Genomic DNA, 24,503 nt, shown 5'->3' with positions numbered 1-24,503 from the left:
AGGTTCTGTAAATATATTCTTTTGTATTTACAGTAATTTAAAGAAATTTTAAAGGAGCCTTTGAAAAGTGAAATAATAACAAACAGGTCGTGTTCTGGCTTGCATCTTGGCAAGACAAGTCATTTTAAAAGATTTTGGGAGGAGAAATGGGGAATTTCAATACAGAATGTATGAATGTAAGGTATGACTAAATTCTAGAATTCTACTATTAAGGCAGAATTACCAGGCTGAAAGGAATTCAAAGTGTTACTGAATCTAATCCACACCAAGAGTCTGAATCCCCTCTTCTATAAAAGTGGGTTATTTCCTTATTCAGTAATAGGGAAATCCCTACCTCCTGAGACAGTTCATTCCAAGTTACCTAAAATCATTAGAACTTCTTGATGAACAATGAAGTCATTAATTAATTAATTAAAAAGAAGTGAGGCTGCACATAAATAGCAGCAGTGCCATTTAACAAATACTGTTCTTTAGACTCTTTGCTGGGAAGGGAAAATCTTGCTACTGAAGACTACTGAAACCTGGAAGTATGCTATATGACTAGATTGATTTTTTTTTAAAATGCAAACACATCTATAAATAGGAATACTCCTAATATGTATTCTGCATAAGATTCCCTTTCTACATGTACACAGATATGCAGTATTTATTGGAGTATCCTTTAACAAATCTTTCAGAATTGAACTCTTTTGCTAAATTATTCCCTAATCATCATATAATGCACATTCCTGTTCAACCGCTACCTGAAAATAAATGTACTTACCTCCTGTGCGTCTCTTGCTGCCTTTGCATCATCCTCATTATAGCGGTTACAGTTGTACCTGAAGTAAGTAAAGAGGATTCCATAAAGCCATAAGTCAATGAAAAGGGAACAAATCACAGAATTTTAGCCTGGATTTAGCGATTATGTAGAGTTGATATTCTCCTTTACAAAGATAAAACGAGGTGGGGAGGAAAAAAAGCCCATAGGTGTTTGAATCCTTTCCAAAAGAGTGTGTCTCTTCTCTGTTAGTAATAAGCAGTTTCCCACCCCCCTGAGGTAGTCCACTCAAATAAGTTTACTGATAATCATTGGAAAACATTGTTATTCTTCCATTTACCAACTGTAGCTTGAACTTCTAATTCCTTTTTTGAAGAAAGAGACTATCTCATCTCCTACACTGTCTGTTATTTAGCCAAATATTTTCAATCTTTCCAGGATTACTCACCTTGTTACCCTCACCTGTATACACCAAAGAGAACCAACTGCTGACAGAGTGTTGTGTAACAAGTGCTGTGCTATGTGCTTTACATGCTCTTAACAGTTTATGAGAATCCCCAAAAACTCAACATACAAAATGAGGAGCAAGGGGAAATCTGCCCAGAGAAGTCAGCTCAGAGTGGAGATGTGTAGGACGGGCACTTCTTCTTCTGATTACCCATTTTATTTTATGGGAGCCTACATTATGAGTACAACTGACATATACTATATTCTATCCACTTACTAAAGACTTTAACTGTACTATCACATTTAATCCCCTCAATTACCTTATGAAATATGTATCATTATCCTCACTGAGCAGATGAAGAATCCAATTTTGAGACGATAAGCAACATATTTAAGATCACAAAAGAAGAGTTTCAGAGGTAGAAATTAATCTGATGCCCTTCTGCCAATTGAGACCCATGCTCTTAACTAGTGGATTCATATCTTCAAAATCTTTTTAACGATGACCTTTTTAGAAGAATTTTGAATTTAATATAAATCTTGTTAAACTGAATTTATTATTCCAGCTTGTCAAATCCTTTAATATTACAATGGTTTATATATTCAATATCCCTCTTTGATATAACCCCAAAATGTATATAAAATTTTTATATTAATTCAAGAAAATCATCAATACAACTGAACAGAAAAGCAGTATATAGTTTACGTGAATAAAAAAGATGTGGACAAAGCCTTTCAGCAAACCTTAAAGCATTCCACTAGGAAGACACAAATCTATTTTCTCACTGATTTGCAACTCGAAGTTTTTAAAGTAACCCAGACCACAATTCACCTGAGTCAAGAGACATTTATTGTCCCCCACCTTGATTAATAATCCTCTCTTACCAATAATTATTCTACTCACAAATAAGCCTGAAGATCCCTCTCCTCTCTATCTACTGGTCAACAATTAACACATTTTCTTCCTAACTGATATATCCTCAAAAAACTTTCCTTTTGATATTTGTTAGATATTTTTAAGCCTCAACTCACTCTGGGCTTTACTCTGCCAACATTAAGAATTTTGAAGTCAAGAAAGCAAGGAGGGCTCATCTATATTTCCAACTGAGATGACTGATAGTGCTATTTGGAATGTTACTTTGAAGATTCTGAGATATTTTCTGATTTAAACAAGAAAGCACAGCAAAGGACTCATTCACAATGTTAGCCATAAGAAAAGGCAAGACGCAGGCAACATTTCTGACACCCCCGGTCCGGGTCACTTTTCATGCTTCTGCAGTCGCCATTTGTTTTGTACCCCCTTTCATTTTTCAACCCAGTTCATTTACAATTTGAGTTGTGATCAGAGATTTCTTATATACAAACAAAAGTCTCTTTAATACTTCTCCTCCATTCCCTCTCCTCTTCACTAAACTTGTTTATATACACTCAAATTAATTTAGTTTCCGGGAACATGCTAATCCTTCAGCTTGCATTCCTAAACCCCAAATATCTTTCCTTGGCTCTGACAGTAGTAAAATCACTTTCTTTTTTTCACCTAACCAATTAGTTTTTACCTAGTTTAGAATCAATTTCAGACAATCCCTCTTACTATTCCTCTAATTAATGATATGAATGAACACTCCAAAAGTAACTAAAAGGGAAGGCTTGCCATTGTCTTAAGTTCAGATTCTCCTCATCTTGTCTTGAGCTTGCAATTCTCCCCCCAACTCTCTACAAAGCAACCACAATGTCCAGATAAGGTATGGAAAGCACCTAATACAGAGCATTCTCACCTAAACTACAGATCTAATGTTGTTACTATTAGTTAAAATACTTCTGGTAATTGTCCAAACTACTTCAGGTCCCAGTCTACTTTCTCTTTTCCTGTTCCCCACAATTTATGAGGGGCCACAAACTCAAACACCAACAGGAGACAAATGCAAATAACAAACTAGTGAAAAGGGCAATCTGCACATTATAACTCCCAGAAATATTTTCACATTTACCAGGAGATGCGCTAGCTCTCATTTTTCTTGTTTTGAGAAAAATGCAACAAGACATCCTCAATCTAATTTGCATTTTCCCCACACACATGATAAGAAACATGCAGGAAACAAAGGTATGTATCACTACCAAATGTGCCATCATAAGACACGAAAATGCCAATAAGCTTTGGTCTTAGGGAAAACATTAAACTGCAGTAAAGGCTCCATCTAAAAAGCAACCAACCAATTCCAGGTGATTTTTGTCTAAAAGAAATGCAGGCCTGTTGTTATGTTTCAATGAATGCTAAAACTCTGGATTTCATTGGGTAATTTTCCAGTTCTTAAAGTTTGGGACGAATTTTTTTTGTCTAATTGCATGCAGGATAACTAAAACACAACTGTGGATTGGGTTCTGCCAAGTCTCTTAGTTTTTAATTATTGTCTAGAGAGACACATTAGACAACACAACTCTTTTCTGAGTAAGTCATGTACTATCACATTCTTCTACCTTTGCTCATGTTGCTCCTTTTGCCCTGAATGTTTCTCCTGCCACTTTTTGAACAAATGGAGCTCTTAGTCTTCCTTAAAGTCAACTCAGCTATTACCTGCTCTGTGAAATAAACCCAATTAAACTCTCTCTTTGGATATCTCGCATACACTTCTAACACTGATCACACCCTGTATTCATTTATCTAGTCCCAAGTTAGAGGGTGATTTTCATGAGGCAGAAACCTTATTCATAATATGAGGCAGATACATCACACAGTTATGTGAACATGTTTTCCCTTCATTTCCCCAACCTACCAGGCAGATCCATGTGGTTCCCAAGGGCCAAGACACACCCAGCAAAACTCTGCTTTACAGTTCTGGTTACGACAGACCATGTGATTACAACCGCCATCCTTCTCAATTGTGACATGGCATTTGGGACATTCCTATGAAGAGAAACTATAAAGTTGGTGTCAATGCTACACTGAGGAGAAGCCAGTTCTATATATGGTTTATTTTTAAATTAATACTGTGATTTATTGTGATTGATACATGTAAAGCACTTAGAACAGTGTCAAACACTTAAGTACTATTGAAAATGAGTTATTATTACAGGTTTTTTAAGATGCATGACAATTTAAGGATTTGTTTTAGTGGGGTTGGGGGACAAAAACATTTTAAGTACTTTTAACCATACACATAGTAATAACAGTTTTATGAGAGGTTAAACATTTTGTTCCTGTAAACATATTGTTCTAGTGCCATCTGGAAATAATAATTGAATACTTCCTGTATCCCATACACTGTTCTCAGTGTTCTACATGCATTAACTCATAATCCTTATAGTGGTCTTACTCCCATTTCCATTCATCAGATGAATAAACTAAGAGAAAATTTTAAAGAAACTAATCCAAGGTTATACAAGTAGGAAACGGTAGAGTTAGGATTCAAACCCAAGCAATTTGGCCTTAAGAGTCAGGCAAGCAAGACTGATAATTCTCTTTGCGGCTACTGAATTTCCCAACTTTCTTCTGCCAAATACCCTTGTTAACATCTTTTCATTGTGGTTCCTTTGTAACCGTGCTGCAGAGATTACATCCGCCTGCCCAAGTCTGTATCGTTCTCTTGGTTGCTAATGAGCCAAAGTCATAACCTGTGGGCACATCTAATTTTTTTCCTCTTGAAAAATTTAGAGAATAAAACCTACTCATTATTTTTAATAAAACTATGAATAAGATGTAAAGCTTGGATTTTTGCTGTATGTTTTTGTGTTGATGTCTATTACTCCCAAAAGGAAGGAAAGTATCACCCAACATAATATTTCTATAATTCAGCTTAAGTGAACAGACTTTACTGTCCATAAACTATAGTAATTCAAAAGAGGTCAATACCATGAGATTTTTGAAGTCACTCACATAAAAAATACTACCATCTTCCCAAAGAGGCAAATTTCAGGCCTAAAATATGTTTCATTCTGTATATCTTGGCTATAATTAACTAAATAGCATTGATTTCTTAATATAACAACAACCTGCAAATCTGGTAACAAAATAAGCTTCTGCATGTCTCCATTTCAGAAAAACCCTCAGTTTTATCTCAAAACCTCCAACTAGATAAATCTATTATTACAAATTGCCATTCTTACTTAATAATCTACCCTCTAAACAAAGTCAAGCATATTCAAACCTATACTCCCGATTTTAAATATCTTGGGGATTTGGAGTACGTAGGGATTTTTCCAGATGCAGAAGAGTGTAGTTTGTAATCAAACTACTTAGGGAAAATACAACTGCTCTATTCTAAATACTAATCTGACAGCATATTTAAGAATCTAGGACTTTAATGAACATTTCTGGTGGAGAAATCTTCAATTTTTGAAGAAGAATGCTTGAGTAACAGGAAATTTTTTAAAAAATAAAAAAGCAACCATTTTCTGACATTATAGTAAGGTTTTCTTAAGTGCCATAAGGTATGTTTATCATGCTAGTTTCAGAGACATAGAAATGCTGATTTCAAAACTATATTCCCCAAAGATGTGGGTATTTGTTTTATACAACAGGACTGTTTTATTGCCAATGCTTTCTGGGAGACAGAAATGTACACATGTTTTAATCTTTTGGGGTAGAGCAGGTATCAGTGGTACAGAATCATGTGCTGGCGGTCATTTAAGCACTCCTTATCATTATCCCATGACTGAGTGATGGAAGACTGCAAAGTTATAACTAACTCTGGTCAAACAACTCAATATTCTTTAAAGCATCATCATCATATGTGAAAGACAACAGTAAAAATAAACAGCCCATGAATAACACTATTATTCACCACTCTTCCTATTCAGATAGGAGGTAAGATTGGATGTTTATATAATTTCCTACAAAAAATTGGCTGGGTACACAGTTTGGATTCAAATGTTTACCACTTAGGGACAGAAAAGAAAGGTGTTCAAGTTTATTTGCATTTGCAAGACATTCCTCTAGGGTTTAAGACGTGGTTTATGTCATAAAGATACTGAACTCTGAAACTAGTATCACGACCAATGAATTCAAAAAATAAACCCCCCAAAACCAAGGATACTCATGTTATCCTTAAGCTTCCATTTTTCAGGAATCAAGTCTTTTAGTAAATCATATTTTGGAAGTTTAACATATTGAAAACATTCAATTTGTTAAGCCCAGTTCAGTTACATAATAAAGTTACTCATTAACTCTGACTCAATACTGCCCCCTAAAGAATAACTCCTTAAAAGTTAAACCCTGGAGATTTTAAGAGGCAGAAATATAGTCTAGTTTAAAAAAAAAAAAAAAGGCTAGATATAATAAACTCTACATTGGTATACTAGAAGGCAGTCAAGAATTTACATGAAAAGATATTATCAAACCCCAGGGTAGAAAACTGATTAAGCAACCACTACTTTTCTGATGGAAGAAAACTAAAGCAGAGTATTACGCATACTACAGTAGAGTATTCAATAAAACAAACAGTAAAACAAAGGATAATCATTAATAGGCAATCTTTCTGAAAACAAAAAGCAAACTTTAATCAACTAAAAGGGAAAACAAGGCCCTTTAGTAGGTAAACTTACTGCTTTTGACGTTGATACACCTATTCTGATCAGTTTCAAAACCAAGGGTTTACTGAAGGAAGATACCAACCTTTGTGTTGGCTGCAATCCAATTAGAGGTTTCACTGTCATCATCACACTTTTTAATCCACTTCTTCAACCACTGTTTGAAAACAAAAACTGTTACAGCACAACAGAAGACTTAAGGATAGCAAATGACATCAACATAAATATAGTCAAGCTTAAACATAAAAGCCAAAAGACAGGATTATCACTGGATTTACTGCCTTTCCAAGAAATCCTGTGATTCTCATTTATAGTCCAGGTACATTAAAAAAAAAAAAAATCAACCAAAGGAGGACTTTCTCTGGCTGCAACTAAGTGGGGAACCTAGAGCTCAACAAGAAGCCTAGCTGCAAGGTGTGTCATTCCCTTTAGCTAATTATAAAGCAGTCCAAGGGAGGTGCCTTAACCCTCATCATCCTGATAATTAGGAGAAGACTTTATTCCTAAGGAATGTTCCCTGAATATTTGCAAAGATCACACGAAATAAAAAGGACAAAATACCATGTTCCAACTACCAATGAATAAATAACAAAATGTGGGCTGTGACTTAAAAGTTATCAAGTCTTAGAAGTACTCTACTACCTTATTTAAAAATGAAAATGCCAGGCACACTCACCTTACATTTAACAGGGTCATGCCAATTTTCTCCACAGTTAAAGCTGTTAAGTGACACAAGAGTTAAAGAATTAAGTCCTACCTACTGTGAGTAAACAAACAAACAACCTCATGCTTTACAGTACCTCAGTACTTTCACCAGTTTCCAGGGACTGGCAAATACAAGGACAGGACCCATGTCTATTTTACTCTGTAGTAATTTATTTAGCACTTAGTACTAGGGCCAGCACATACCAAGCGTCTGTGTGTGAAATGAAGGATAAAGACGGTTTATAATGACGATTACAGGATAAATGACTGACTAGCTACCCAACTACTGTGTGCTGTGTGCTTAGCTGCTCCGTCATGTCCGACTCTCTGCGACCCCATGGACTAGATAGAGCCCACCAGGCTCCTCTGTCCAAGGGGATTCTCCAGGCTAGAATACTGGAGTGGGTTGCCATGCCCTTCTCCAGACCAAACTGTTAAGACAATACAATCAGTTTAGTTAGAGCTGTATTTTTCTGATAGTTTTTAATATGTGTAATTCCTTGCTGCAACCACTGTCTAACTGAACTAAAATGAAATCATGTTCAATAATCTGAACTTAAATTTCAACCAAGGCTTCACAGGCATTTATTAAATATTTTAACATTCCAGATGAAGAGCTAGTCTGACTTCGTATGGTAATTCCATACTTTAGTACTAATGCACAGTATGTGGGAAATAGGTCACATATTTTCACAAGATCCAAACAATGAACCTCAGCCTAGTATAGTGTGCCAAACAAGGTACAAGACAAAAGATGATGACTACATATTCTCTAAGACTATGTTAACTGCTAATTCCTTTCTGCTTTCTAGGAGCATGGTATATGTATTTGTTTAAAAAGTACAAATTAAGAATAAACACTGCCCTTGTGGCTCAGATGGTAAAGAGTCTGCCTGCAACACTGGAGACCCTGGTTCTATCCCTGGATCAGCAAGATCCCCTGGAGAAGGAAATGGCAACCCATTCCAGTATCTTTGCCTTAAAATTCCATGAACAGAGGAGCGAGGCAGGCTAAAGTGCACAGGGTCGCAAAGAATCAGACACAACTGAGCAACTAACACTACTAAGAATGAAAACAAATGCTTGCAAAAAAAATAACCGTGGAATGGCTGATTAATTAGCTAATCAAGTACTTTGGGAATGCCAAAAATCCTTTGCAAATTAGAAGAATAAAGTGCTCTCAGGTTAAATGAAGCCAGGATAATGGTTACTTCTGGAAAAGAAGACGGGGAATGGAATAGAGAAGGGAACATCAAGAAGCTTCAAATGTATCTTACATGTTTTATTTCTTGACAAAAACAAACTGATTTTGATTAAGGAGGGCTGTAACTTTATAAATATTTAAGTATTGCTGTTATTCTCTATACTAAATCTGTATTTGAAATACTTCATTCACAAAATATATTTAAAAGCAGGGAAGGAAATTAGATTCCACACTGTCTACAAAGTAAATTCTGAAATGATAATGTATAACCTTTACCAAAATAGCATGTATTTTACACAAACTCAATCTCCATGAGTTTATCTATTCTTTTGGGAAATATTTAGTATTAATGATGCTAAGACTAATTCTATTGCTGTTTGGAGGAAAAAAAGAATGATACAGAGCCAATTCCCTAGAGGGCCAGTGGTTAGGACTCCATCCTCTCACTGCCAAGGGCCTGGGTTCAAACCCTGGTCAGGGAAATAAGATCCCACAAAATGCATACCCATGACCAAAACAGAAACAAAACAACAACAAGAGAATGATATGGAAAACCAATAACATGTGTATTTGCTAGCTATAGAGCCCTTTGGTTTGAACAGCTTCTCATTCCTAAAAGATCCATAAAGGAATGGTCTCTAATGTGTAGTAATGGAAATTCCCTGCTAAGTTGAACCTAGAATTCAAAGGCTATGCTACTCCAAGAATCCAGGTTACCAAGAAAGCTGTGGCCAGAAGCCCCAGAGAAAAACTCTTAGTTAAAAAAGATCTAATCAACAACTAAAAGATTTAATCAACATCTAATCAACCAAGTTTTATCTTTCCAAATTTAGCTACATATTTTTTAGGACCAAGATTAAACTCATATGAACAAAGGAAATTAAAAACACCTAACTCTGTATTTCCTGAGATAATCTGAAAACTAATCATGAGCCATAAGGGAACAAAAAACAAAGTGACAAAATAAGCAGTTAATCAGAAATGAGAGTGGAGTTCTTATCCCAGATCTTTAAGTTTGCTCCTACATATGTGCCAATGGAGGATACAAGAAAAAGTGATTACAGCTGCACTTTTATTCCCATAAGAAAATAAATCCAAAACTTACAGCAACATAGAAACAGGAAAAATTATCTTAAGATATGAGACTTTTAATGCTAAGTTTTATTTAAAAGAAATATATGCTATTTAAAATCAGTTATCACCCACCTACCTGAGGTAAAGAAATGTTTCTATTTCACTACCAAAAATAAACAGAAAAGCTATGTATACTACTTCAATTTAGGAAACCACGTGCTTACCAAAACTGGCGCCCACATTTGCAGCGAACAGGTTTAGCATCAGGATATTGAACTTTAACAACATGGTGGCAGTCTGGGGCAGGACACCACTTTAACAGTCGATTGCACTGAAATACAAATTAGAAAATTAAAAAATGACAGCAAATTAAATCATGATGCAAGATTTCCCAGTACACCATGCAATTATGTATACTACTTCCTCACTATCATAAAGTGCGGATGGTGTCACAAGCATATAAAACCCTGACACCAATAGTCTTTTACAGCAATGCTTTTGGATGTACTGTCTTTCTAAGATTATAGATCACTTGAATACCTGGAATTATAAACTATCTCTTGTTCTATCTTCAAAATCCCACTGAGAATCTTTAAAATAAATGATCACCATTATGTGATCATTAACAAACATCATTTGTGTATGGTTCTATTTCAGGGCAATTTTAAAAGATGAAAAAAAATAAGATAATGCTTCTACTCAGGGAAGGAGTTCATATGCTGTATGAAACAAGCTGAAGAATACACATGGAACTCTCTCTTTGACCATAAAAAGTTCTTCTAAGAACAAAAACCAGTTCCTAAACCACAGCAATGGTTGCATTTTAGTTCTTCAAAAGAAATGTAACTTTTGATACATTTTTATTATGGGACAAAACATTGCTCAAGGAACACTCCACCAGAATTCAAGTTTATTGACCATTTAAAAAAAGGTATTATTCTTAAAAAATGTTATTTTTAGAAGACTTTCAGTTTAACTGCTAATAAAAATTAAAATTACTTTCTAGAAGTGAAATACCAAGTTACACTCAAGCTCTTACACAGGGGCTGGCAAACTTCTTCCACATGGAGCCAGAGAGGAGCTATATTTGGCTCCATAGGCCATTCTTTAGCAACTACTCAACTCTGCCACTGAAGCACAAAAGCAGTCGCAGAATACACGGGCGTGTTCAAATAAACGTGTATTTACAAAAAGCAGGCAGGCCGTGGTTTGACAATTTCTTTTCTGTTAAGCCATATTTGAAACAACAAACAAAAAACACTACACAATTATTTTTTAACAAAGTTTACTGGTAATGGAAGGAAGGTAAAACAAGCAGAGATACAGCAGGGCTAATGTATCAAACATGATTAAACACGACATCACTAAGAATCAGCTACAGTTCTCTGCTAAGGATAAAGACTATAAAAATAATTTTATCAAAGCTTAAGATCTATGAAAAGACATCTATTTATTGATTTGTCACATTCTTTTGAAAATAAAGGTATTTTGGTATGCTTCATAAAAAGACAATAACTGAAGTTATCATAAAGGTGTTTCTTATGTAAGTTAAACTGTATTTCTATTAATAAACAGAATTTCTTTTATTTAAAGAATGAAAACTTATGAGAAATCACTTACCTCTACAAAGCTATTTGTTATTAAATGCTGATACTTTAATTTAACTTTTGAATCTGTGATCAGGCGCCTGAAAGTGAGAATAAAAATAGTTTATTAGGAGGTTTTCAGCTAAGGGTATTTTCCACACTCATAAAATGAAATCTCAATGCTCTGGTATGAAAACTGCTTTAAATTTAAAGTACTAAAATATATATAAACTGTCAACATATATAACTATAGGAACCAAAACAATAATTCCAAAGTTTCTATAGTTTTATTTTGGTAGATGTTCCACCCCCTGGTTCTTACACTCTAAATATTCTATTTTTACCCAACTGGTATTTGTGTTGTAGTCTAATGACTTACCAACTATTGCCAAATTTAGGCCCCTTTCAGTCTTCTGACTCTCATATCTTGCCTTAAGGCAGCAATTCTTAGCCAGCTTTCCTAAGATCTCCTCCCCTAAAATCAAGTGTGTGAAATAAAAGGATCTTGACAGGAATGTTCAGAAATGGATATAGGTTTTGCACATATAATTCAGATAGCCTCCTTCTTCTGAAATCTTTTGGTAGTTTATTAGAAATGCTTACTAATTGCAACCTGGCTTTCCTTATTCACCTAGAATACTGTAATTCACAAGAATTTCTTGAACTCACAGGAACTCATGAAAGTGAAGAACCCTGAAATTTAATTTTCACTAGTTAAACACTCCTGTGGGTATTATAGGAAAACGGTATTAAAGCAGAGAGAGTAACCACCAAAGAAGCTATTAGGAACAGTACCAGAAAAATGTGAAGTCCAATCTCGTCTTGAGTCTCACCCTACCCCCCTCCCAAAAGCCCCCCGCCCTGTCCTGTGCTCCTCTCACGTCTGTGCTCTTTCTTCCTCAGGGCCTCCCCGTGGCTCAGACAGTGAAGAAACGGCCTGCAACGCGGGAGACCTCGCTTCGATCCCTGGGTTAGGAAGATCCCATGGAGGAGGGCATGGCAACCCATTTCAGGACTGTAGCCTGCCAGGCTCCTCCGACCATGGGATTTTCCAGGCAAGAATACTGGAGTGGGCTGCCATTTCCTTCTGCAGAGGACCTTCCCAACCCAGGGATCGAATCCACATCTCCTGCTTGACAGGTGGACTTTACCACTGAGCTACCTGGGAAGCCCAGTTTTCAGTTTACTAATCTGTAAAATGGATAGCAGAAATCGAGCTGGGAGACTAGCATAGTGCCTGGCAAATAGTAAGCACTCAATGAATATTAGATGAAGCTGAATTCATCACCATCATTATTATTTCACTCAGCTAAGATGTACTGTTACTCACTCAAGGGGGCCCTTCCTGACAACTCACCATACCAGTCTAGATGTAGACCACTCCCCTTCAGTTCTCATGGCAAATTATATACTTCTTTTCACAATGTGTCGAAGTTTTCATCAGACAGCTATCATATAACCATTCTTTAATATCTGCCTCCCTAATTCCCTATTCTCAACCAAACAATAAGCTCCATGAAAGGATCTCTTATGTCCAGTAAACTGCCTGGCCTGTGAAAAGTATTTAGTAAGTACTTTTCAAATGAGTAAACCTCCAGATTTTGCACATGTTGAAACTGAGGGATAAAAGTAATTAGTGCACAAGGCTGTTCCTCAAAAAGCCAAACACAAAATTACCATATGACTCAATAATTAATTCCACTCCAAGGTATAAACATTCAAGAGAATTAAAAACAGGTGTTCAATAAAAACCTTGCACACAAATATTCAAATAGTAACAAAGATTTCTACAAAAAATAAAAATAACTCAAATGTCCAAGAACTAATGGAGAAATAAAATATGGAATATCCGTATAATGGAACATTATTTAGCCATAAAAAGGAATGATGTCCTTATACATGCTACAACATGAATGAACTTTGAAAACATTATGTTAAGTCAAGGAAGCCATTCACAAAAGGTCATATACTATATGACTCCATTTAAATGAAACGTCCAGAGTAAGCAAATCCATCCAGACAGCAAAGATGAGTGGTTGTCAGAGTCTAGGGAGAGGAGGGAGTCAAGAGTAACTATTCAGTGGATATGGGATTTCTTTTGGAGGTGATGAAAATGTTCTGGAATTAGATAGTGGTGATGGTTACACAATATCACATTAGTATTCAAAAAGCCACTGAACTGCCTACTTTAGTTAAAAAGGTAAATATTATGTTATGAGAAATTTACATCATTTAAAAAATAATGGGACTTCCCCCATGGTCCAGTGACTAAGACTCTGTGTTTCCAACGCAGACGACATGGGTTTGATCCCTGGTTAGGGAACTAAATTCCACATGCTGCAACTAAGATCCAGTGCAGTCAAATAACTAAATATTTTTTAAAAAAAGAAAAAATAATTAAGGGGCTTCCTTGGTGGTCCAGTGGTTAAGAATCAGCCTTCAACGCAGGGGACACAAGTTCGACAATCCCTGGTAAGGGAACTAAGATCCCACATGCCATGCATCAACTAAGCCTGTGCCACACACAACTGTGGAGTCCAAAGGCCACAGAGAAAGATCCCACATCACTGCAATGAAGATCCCACGTGCCATAACTAAGATGCAGCCAAATAAATAAACATAAAAAGATGTTTAATGTCAGAATATCTAAAGTTGATTTACATTTATTTATTTAACCAGGCATTATAAACAATAATCTTCTAACCACATCTCACTGCCCAAATGCCTCCCTACTCTACACTATCCTCCTTTTACCTACCTAGGTTATTTCTAAAATGCAAATCTCATCAGTCCTAATAACCTTATATGACAAAACTCAAACTGTCAAACTCTTTTCATCCTCATCTCTAGTAATCTGTTACTTTGCACTTTAGCCATGACAGAATACATAAAAGAGAAGCTCATGGACTATTACCCTCCACACAAAATTTTTAGTCCTTGATATCTCTCCCTAAGATGCCCTAATTCTTTAGGTAATGTGTTTCTACGTTAACTGTACTTTATACATACATTTACACATAAAATGGGCTTCCTAGGTAGCAGTGATGGTAAAGAACCTGCCTGCTAATGCAGGAGACACAACAGACAGGGGTTCAATCCCTGGGTCAGGAAGATCCCCTGGAGAAGGGGATGGCAACCTATTCCAGTATTCTTGCCTGGGAAACCCCATGGACAGAGGAGCCTGGGGGGTACAGTCCATAGGGTCATAAAAAGTTGGACACAACTGAAACGATTTGGCAAACATGTATGCATCAACTGTAAACTATGCATTTGTTATTAGGAACCTCCTGGGGAAAGGAAATGTATCTTAATTTGTTCTCCTAGGTATATGTGCTAACAAAACAGGCTCGGAGTAAATGTTTGTGGAATGAATGAAAAGATACAGTGACCTGTACTGAGGAAAGAATACAAAGAATTAAAGTACCAGAGGACAAGATAAAGACAACTGGAAAGATGGTGGTACTTTAAGACCATACATGGTTAATGGAAAAAAGATTTACTGAAAGACAGGCCGACAAGAGTAAATGTATTTTAGTAAACCAAAGTAGGCTGGGATTAATAAAGTGGAATCAGTGGCTTTATGAACTGTGCTGGTTAAGTCAATTTATGGCTTCATTAGGTTAAGAATTTGCTCACTAAAACCCATGACTGCTTTTACTCTTATTACTCTCAAATCCCAGCACTTAAATGCAGACATACCCTTCTATACAGGCCATTATCCAGGACTAATTATAAAATCTGTCTGTGGATCATTCAGGCCCTCAATCTATTTATCTTCCTAGACTAAAATCAATTAGGCTGCCTGAGGTTATAAAAACAGCACTGACTCAGGAATTAAGCAACTCTGGATTTTATCCCATGTACAGGAGCTAATCATACCTCTTTCTTCAAGTTTCTTTCGCTCCTTCAAAAGGGAGCCTTTCACAAGGCCAGCAGTTAGCCAACAGCCTCCAGCTGCAGTGTCTTTGAGATTCGTAGCAGCGTTCTAGATGAGGCCACATCCCCCTGCTTAGCTCCCAGTGAGAGGCTGAGCGTGACACTGGTACCAGGGCCTGGCCATTTCTGCTGACCCAAGTATTCCTCTGTGGGAAATCTATGCACTGGAGTTCCCAACAGGGCTGACAGAGACTCACAGCTGCACACCGTCTTAGTCTCTTCCAACTGAATTCTTCTTCCTTCTTTCTCAACAGGTGTCAGAACTGTATCATGTCTGTCTACTCCTCCTATTCCTATTCATCCTACATAGATGCAATCCGTAATAAAGCCCCTTCTCTTTTAACTATGTCCTGGTGTCCTGGCTCTGCTTCTCAGAAGATCAACTGACACACTAACATAACTATTCTCCAACTGCAAGCTTCGCTGAAATCTGGCTGTCACGAATTGCCAACTGAACAAAACACTGACTGGGCATTTAACCAGGCTACCAACAGGCTTGTGTACTACAAAGGAATGTAGGTTACAGAGTCTCTCCAGACTTCAAATGTTCACCTCCAGTGTGGTGTTGAGCAAAAATTAATATGGCTTAATCAACTAATATATAGCCAACATGCAGAATCTATCAAAAGTACTTACATAACTGTGTTGTCATCCACTAAGATATCACAACCATGAGCAGGACACGAAATAGTCTGGAAAAGATCGAAATTTAAACTATGTCTTCATTCAACAAATATTTACTGAATGTTTACCACTGCCAGGAACTTTGCTAGGTTCTGAGGATACCTTAACATTTATAGGACTGTAATCATTTCCTTTCTTTTAAAGGAAACCTGTATGTGAATATTTGCCACCATAAAGCAACTAAAATTGCTAACCCAAACAACTCGTTTTTCAATATTAAACTTAACTGGCAAAGGCAAGAGATATAACAAAAATTCTCAACAAGTTTACCCTGATAAATACAAATGTTAATGCCTGCTGAGAAAACATTACCTGCACTGGATTTTTAACTGGAATATCACATTGTAAATAGAAAAGAAAAAAATCTCAATTATCTTTTAGTTGTTTTAACCTAGAAAAAAGAGTCACATGTAATTCACAACCCAGAATGCTTTACCTGTTTATATTTGTGTAACAGTCTAAACACTTAAAAGAAATACAACAAAAACTCAAGAACAAATTGGCATCTTTACCTGTCCCATGCCTTCTTCCATTATTTTGGTAGTTAAATATTCACTCCAGCACTGCATACAAAACTTATGTCCACATTCAAGGCCAGTGAAATACTGCAACAAAAATAATATATGGACTTTCAAAAGAAATTATCAGAAGAATCACTATAGTCACTCAATAAGAACCAATCACATCATGTTTCTCATAGTGGTTAAAATGTCCAACTGAAAGGACTAAATGGGCTCCTAAAACGAATTTCTAAGTGGCAAAATCTATACACACAAATTCATTAAACACAAAACAATGAGAGATGAATCTACATTAGATATTTATAATTTTTAGGAAAGGCACACAAGTTTGTACCAATAAGCATATGAAAAGATGCTCAATATCCTTAATCATGAGGGAAAGGTAAATCAAAGCCACAATGAGACACCACTTCACACCCACTAGGACAATTATAATCAAAAAGACACAATAAAAGTGCTGACAAGAATATGGAGAAATCAGAACCCTCAAACACTTCTAGTGGGAATGTACAGGAATAGTGGAAAACACTGGCAGTTTCTCAAAAAATTAAGTTATTACCAAACGATTCAGCAACTCCACTGCTAGGTATATACCCACATAAAAACTTGTACACAAATGTTCACAGCAGAATTAGCCACAATAACTCCAAACTGGAAACAACTCCAATGTCCACCAACTGATAAATAAGCAAAATGTGGAATATCCACATAACAGAAAATTATTCAGCCATAAAAAGCAGTAAAGCACATTCTATAATGTGGACAAACCTTGAAAACATTCTAAGTGAAATAAACCAATCACAAAACACCACATATTGTTTGATTTCACTTGTAGATTTGTGGTTGCCTAAGGCTAACAAGCTTGAGGGGAACAGGAAGTGACTATAAAAAGATAATGGTCTTTGGAGGATTATTAAAATGTTTGAAAATGAATTGTGGTGATGGCTACACAACTCTGTGACTATGCTTAAGACCATTTTATTTTATTTATTTTTTGTTTTGTTTTTGCTTAAGACCATTTTAAATAAGCAAGTTGTATGGCATGTGAATTACATCTCAATAAAGCTGTTACTTTATTATTATTTTTTGGCCATACTGCTTGCTTGGTTTTCAGGATCTTAGTTCCCCGACCAGGAATTGAACCCAGGACCACGGCAATGAAAGCACCAAGTTTTAACCACTGGACTACCAGGGAGCTCCCAAAGGTGTTATTTCTAAAATGCCACACAGATACCACACTTCATGGAGCTGCACTGGAATATACCTAACCTAGGAAATAAAACCTTATGGAAACCAAAATACTTCTTCAGAATAGTGGTAACACTTGAATAATTAGAATAATAGTAACATTTTGGCCTAATCTTTTTTTTTTTCCATTTATTTTTATTAGTTGGAGGCTAATTAGTTTTACATCATTACAGCAGTTTTTGTTATACATTGAAATGAATTAGCCATGGATTTACATGTATTCCCCATCCCAGTCCCCCCTCCCACCTCCCTCTCCACCCGATCCCTCTGGGTCTTCCCAGTGCACCAGGCCCGAGCACTTGTCTCATGTACCCAACCTGGGCTGGTTATCTGTTTCACCCTAGATAATATACATGTTTCAATGCTGTTCTCTTGAAACATCCCACCCTCGCCTTGGCCTAATCTTATACTACTTATATGATTTGAAATCCTTTCAATTTGATGTTGGGTTAAATGAACCTTATTATATTCTATAATGGGATATTAAAAGCAGGTACTTTAAGCAGTATTAAGAGTGTAGAGGACTACATTTTCAAAAGACAAATATGGTTATCATATTTTACTTTAAAATATTTTACAATATTTACTACCTAATTCTTTTTAAATTAATATAATGCAGGCTATAAAGACAATTATTTGACAATATGAGTTTATGTTAAAAAAAAGTCTCCCTTATCTCCATCTGTTTCTAACTTGTCCTCTACTTCTCTACCCAGAAGTGATCACTATTTCCAATATATGGTAGAAGTACCACTTACCACAAACTCTCTTCTCTATCTTGGTTTTCTTTATTATTATTATTATCTTTGTGATCAAATGAATGTATATCAGGAAAAATCTGTACAAGTGAAATTCTAACTGTACATTTTGATTATTACAAAGAGCTTGTTCAAAGAGGTTGTTGCAATTTACACTACTAAAGAAAGCCTTCTCACACCCATGCCAGAACACTTTTTTTTTTCCATTTATTTTTATTAGTTAGAGGCTAATTACTTTACATCATTACAGTAGTTTTTGTCATACATTGAAATGAATTAGCCATGGATTTACATGTATTCCCCATCCTAGTCCCCCCTCCCACCTCCCTCTCCACCCGATCCCTCTGGGTCTTCCCAGTGCACCAGGCCCGAGCACTTGTCTCATGTACCCAACCTGGGCTGGTGATCTGTTTCACCCTAGATAATATACATGTTTCAATGCTGTTCTCTTGAAACATCCCACCCTCGCCTTCTCCCAGAGTCCACAAGTCTGATCTATACACCTGAGACTCTTTTTCTGTTTTGCATATAGGGTTATCGTTACCATCTTTCTAAAGTCCATATATATGTGTTAGTATACTGTAATGGTCTTTATCTTTCTGACATGCCAGAACACTTAAACTCCTTGATCTTTGCCAGTAACAGGTGAAAATGAACTAACTACCAATAGTTTTGATTTTAATTTCTTCTTTTGAGTGAAGCTTAAAAATTTGAAATAAGATTTAAGGCTGTGTATTTCTTTTTCTGTGTATTTTCTTCACCTATTTTGCCAAATTTTCCTCTAGACATTTTTTCTAAATATTTTACTGTTTTTTTTTTTTTTTTTTTTTTACTTATTTAGAAAATTGACTGTTTTTAAGTGTGGAAAATATTTTCTCCCAGTTTCAATACATTTTGTTGCTGTGCAGAAGCTCTTTGTTCATATATAGCAAAATATATCAGCTTTAGAACCCATGGCCTCTAAATTAGTTTCTTCTTAAGTTAAAAAAAGTTGTGATAGACTTATGGACATGGGGAGAAGGGAGGAGAGGGAGAGATGGATGGGAAGAGTAACATGGAAACTTACATTACCGTATGTAAAATTGACAGCTAACAGGAATCTGTTGTATGGCTCAGGAAACTCCAACAGGGGCTCTGTATCAATCTAGAGGGGTGGGATGGGGCAGGAGACGGGAGGGAGATTCAAACGGAAGGGGATATATGTATATCTGTGGCTGATTCATGTTGAGGTTTGACAGAAAACAACAAAATTCTGTAAAGCAATCATCCTTCAATAAAAAAAAAATTTTTTAAAAAGACATACAAAGGAAAAACTAGTTAAAAAAGATTATTTTGTTTCAATATGTGCAAATAAATTTTTAAACCTGGAAAAAAAATAAAAAGTTGTGCTTTTTGGGGGGGCTGGGGGCTGCACTGGGTCTCTGGCGCTGAGCACAGGCATCTCTAGTTGCAGCACATGGACTTTTCAATGTGGTGGCTTCTCTCATCGTTGATCACAGGCTCTAAGGTGCAAGAGCTCCAGCAGTTACGGCTCATAGGCTTAGTTGCCCCGTGGCATGTGGAATCTTCCAGACCAGGGATCAAATCTGTGTCCCCTGAACTGGCAGGCAGATTCTTAACTACTGGACCACCAGAAGAGTCCTAAATTAATTTTGATATAAGGAGTAAGGTAGAAATCTAAGTTTCCAGATGTCTGTCGAGTTGTTCCAACACCATTTATCAAATAACCCTCCTTAAAGGAATGCCATCTCTGTTGTATATTAAATTCTCCACAAATACACTTGACTCTGGCTTCTCTGGTGGCTCAGTGATAAGGAATCTGCCTGCCAGTTCAAGAGATCCAAGTTTGATACCTTAGTCAGGAAGATTCCCTGGAGAAGGACATGGTAACCCACTCCAGCTCTTGCCTGGGAAATCCCATGGAGAGAGGAGCCTGGCAGGCTACAGGCCATGGGGTGGCAAAGAGTCGGACATGACTGAGCAACTAAACAATACTCGACTCTATTCTGCTTCACTGCACTGCCTGTTCTTGAATTTGGTAAGACTAGCTAGCTTCCTCTCTACCCTCATCAATCTACTCTTTGCTTTATTTCACTAATATTCTATCTTTCCAAATATTTGTCATTCATCTCCCCTTTCTTTCATATAGGTCTTTCATATTTCTTGCCAAGTTTATTCTCAGCTCCTTTATTCATTCTGCGGCTCTTATTAAAGTGGCATTTTAAATTCTATAACATTTTCTAATTAGCTGTTACTTGAGATATGCTTACAAAATTCCTGATATTGCTTTTGAGATATAAATGCAAATAAGATACAATATTATAGCATACCAACTATATAAAATATACTTGGAAAGTAGCTGGGGAAGAAAATAGTTCAGAGTCCTGATACTGGTTTTACAGACCAAATAACATGGAAAATATCAAGGTTAAAATGTTACTATTCAGAGAGTGACAATGATTCTACCCAAGTCAAAAATAAGTGAAGATAAATATTTTGGAAATCAATATTCTCATCCAAAAACAAAAGATCTGAGAAATAAAAAGAATCGATTCTTATTACTACTCACAACAGTGAAGGAGTTCTGGCATTAACCCACTGCCAGTTTACTAAAGGAGAGTATTCGATTTTTGATATTATAATGAGGGTGCATTCTATAAAGAACAAATATAATAAAGTCGTATCAGCAATTCTAAAATGTCTTATTCATAACCTAAAACCACAAACACATCCTCACGTGCTTGACTCTTTTTTCAAAGACTGACAGATTAAAGGCCACATGGTTACTCAGTGATCTCTATAGGTAACACCTCTGCTTTTGGGGACTTTTACGCCGGGGCTCTTCTAAGATAAGATAAAAAGACAAAAACAAAGGTTTTTTTCCCTTTCCAATAACTTTTTTAATTAAACAGGTAACAAGACTAAACAACATAAATTAGAAAAATAAATCACACATACATGTCCAAAGGTAAAGCAAAAAGAGGGTGGCAACTCTCACGATCTTTCATTTTGCTTTTATCTATTTAATATACCTTATTCTTAGAAAGTATAAAATGATTTACTTCATAAAAATGATAGCTCAAGCTATATTTCCTAGTAGAGCTAAATCTTATGCTTTAATTGAAAATAATATTATTATATAAAGTAACTGTTGCCAAGGCTAAGAAATTCCTGAACTGGACACAACCCAAGGGGGTAGGGGGACAGAGAAGGAATCTCTGAACTTAAAAGAGTGTTCCAAAATCTCAGGAAATTGTTTTTAAGGAAGAGACCACCCAAAATAGCTCCAAAATATCAATTATATAAACCAAGGTGTCAGAAGCATTTACTTAAAAACCTGTTTTCATGTGGCACTATATAAAGCAAAGTTGCTTTCTAGAAGGATAAACATATTGAAGATAAACAATAATAAAAGGCAAGTTATCAGTGTTTGAAGAGTAGTGGAAATTGATACTTGGGAGTCAGGTAAATAATGTAAGTAAAGAAACCATTCATACAATTAATAAAGCCTAAATGAAAAATCTCAGGTGGCATTCACTAGAAAAACTGAAAAGGTTAAAACTATCCTTTATTAGCCCAAAAACTGTGAGAAAAGAAGTCCTAGTTTTACCAAGATTACTTTTCCCTAACACCTGGCACAGTTTCCATAACACTTTTAACTTACCTTCCAACCAATGCTGCTGTTTACTTTCTTGTTCTGTCACTTACAAAGCAAAACTTCCTTTGAAAGACTAATTTATGTTGATTGCCTCAACTTCCTTTCCCACCTTCAAGTCAATGACTTCAGCTCTTGTAGTTTGGGTTTCCCATCTTACCATAATACTTAAAATTACTTTTCAGGATCATCAGTCAACTTCTTATTGCTAATTCCAAACTCACCTTTCAACTACTTTCTCTGAAGCTAGCACTGTGTCGAGTCTGCTGAATAAATGAAGACTGTTTCCTCCACTATCAGTTATAAGTATAGCACAATCTACACTGCAAATATCTACTTGATTTTCAATTCTAACTTGTTCAGACTGTCAGACAATACCAAGGGCACTGAGAAATTTATAGCAGATATTTGTGAGCAGCTAGCTTCAGTACTTACATTTAAGGTTTATACTAAAGAGGATCTGGCTGTTAAGAGTGCAGGAAGGGAAATGCCAAGGAGTAAGGAAACCTTATATAATCCAGAACAAACTTTTTGAGTCTTAGTATTACCTCATAGAACCATTTATAAACTACATACACTATATAAATGTCAACTGGTAAAGAGAATCCGTTAAAACATAATAAAATGGTCAAAACACAAAACTAATGTATTTTTAATAGCAGTGCTGACTGTTCTTTTTAAATACTTAAGTTAGGATTGTTGATTTAAGTAGAGAAATGAATATAGTTTCAGGCTGACAAGCGATTTGTAACAATCTTATTCAATTTATTTGAAAGGTTAAAAAAACCTGAGACTCAGCCAGATTAAATCATTTATTACCCAAAGCCAAAAAGCTAGTGTTACAGCTGTGACTGAGAATATGGGGTACTTCCCCTGGCACTCCAGAGGTTAAAATTCCATGTTTCCACTGTAGGGGACAAGGATTTGACCCCCGGTCAGGAAACTAAGATCCTGCACATCACATGGCAAGGCCAAAAAAATTCTTTTTAATTTGAAAATAAATTAAGAATGACTTGAAAATCTGGAAATTCAATTTAGTATTTTACCTACTAAATTTTTTTGACTGAAAATTTTAAATTTAAATCAATTGATTTATTTTTTAGGCCATACCATGTGGCATATGGAAACTTAGTTCCCTGACCAGGGATCAAACCTGTGCCCCCTGCACTGGGAATGAGGAGTATTAAGCACTGGACCACCAAAGAAATGCTCCTACTAAATTATTTTAACTCTGATTTTCCACTTCTCTAAAACTATATAATTAACTTTCTTTTAAAACTCTTCTAAGCACTTGTATGTGCGAACAAATTAACTTCCTTCAAATGAGAATGTTTAAAGGTACACATGTCAAATTCTAAGATTAATAACAAAAAACCTTCAATACGTTAAAATATGTAATACTGGAGACAAAGACCAGGTATATACTAATTACTAGAAAAAGCTGCTGAACTATTATAGTAGAGAATATGAACAAGATGGTTATAATTGTTGTAGAATTAAATTAGCCTTAGATATTTTAAACATCTTACGAGGTGAATTCTGAGTAACTAAATACATTTTTTTGGCCACAAATGTAATTTTTCTATGGTTACTAATAAAGTGCTTTCATAGGAAGACTGTGTTTATTTAAGCATAACATTTCTTCACTAGATAAGTCAAAGTAAATCATCTAAATACAATAGGTTTTAAGAAGGATACATGTACTAAAGAATCGCTGTTGGAATGGATCTGAATGTGTGAAAATCTTTTGTTAAGAAAAGTCCTGAAAGCTCCCTAGTGAAATAGCATTAAAGACATTTTGTAAGTGTGTTGGATATTCTAAAAACTTAGTTTTAAATCTGTTTTAATTTGGATAAAAATAATTCTATTTGCTGCCTACCTATTACACAATTCTCCCATAGAGGTAAAATAAAAAGATTTAGGTGTGTAATGACAACTTGGACAAGTTGCAGCTTTAAAAAGCAAATGAGGATGGGGAGGGGCTGAGAGACAAACTCTCACTCTTCTTTATTCTTAATATATGGACAGGTTACTGCTTTGCTACAATCCCAGACTCCCAGAACTGCCTTTGTTGAAATAATGAAAAGTCAATTTACGCTCCGAAGTAGAGTCAGCAGTGCTGGCCTTAAACTACCAGATACTCACCGAGTTAGGGTAGTTCAAGTAGCAGATCTGACAAGGCATATCCTGTGCTGATGACCTTGTATTCATCTGGCGTGTTCGAGACTTTTTACTTGGATTAATTACATGACACTCAGCAAAGAGCTTTTCCAGGTTTCCATCAAAGTACCTGCATTATTTAAACAGAAAGGATGAGAGCCCTGTAACAGCACATTGTTAGAGCTCTCAAAAACCTGATTTTCTATAGGGAAAAGCAATGAAGTGAATTAAACCAAGACCAT

At 35.8% G+C, this 24,503-nt stretch overlaps 1 protein-coding gene across 2 annotated transcripts in view; it reads right to left on the bottom strand.

Annotated features, from left to right (window-relative positions):
• The window catches only part of ARIH1 (ariadne RBR E3 ubiquitin protein ligase 1), a 105,954-nt gene that overhangs the window by 15,182 nt on the left and 66,269 nt on the right, over positions 1-24,503 (bottom strand). For both annotated transcript variants that reach the window (XM_070468785.1, XM_070468786.1), the window contains 9 exons: positions 24,247-24,391; positions 16,432-16,524; positions 15,872-15,927; positions 11,334-11,400; positions 9,938-10,044; positions 7,407-7,449; positions 6,816-6,887; positions 3,979-4,109; positions 764-821 (listed from right to left, as the gene is read on the bottom strand). In XM_070468785.1, the coding sequence (XP_070324886.1) occupies positions 764-821; positions 3,979-4,109; positions 6,816-6,887; positions 7,407-7,449; positions 9,938-10,044; positions 11,334-11,400; positions 15,872-15,927; positions 16,432-16,524; positions 24,247-24,391 (772 nt within the window). The remainder of the gene's footprint in view (positions 1-763; positions 822-3,978; positions 4,110-6,815; positions 6,888-7,406; positions 7,450-9,937; positions 10,045-11,333; positions 11,401-15,871; positions 15,928-16,431; positions 16,525-24,246; positions 24,392-24,503) is intronic.

Source organism: Odocoileus virginianus, chromosome 6 (genome assembly GCF_023699985.2).
Source record: "Odocoileus virginianus isolate 20LAN1187 ecotype Illinois chromosome 6, Ovbor_1.2, whole genome shotgun sequence".
Classification (NCBI taxonomy): Eukaryota; Metazoa; Chordata; class Mammalia; order Artiodactyla; family Cervidae; genus Odocoileus; species Odocoileus virginianus.
Note: the sequence above shows the minus strand (reverse complement) of the source record. Positions and strands in the feature narration are given on the sequence as shown.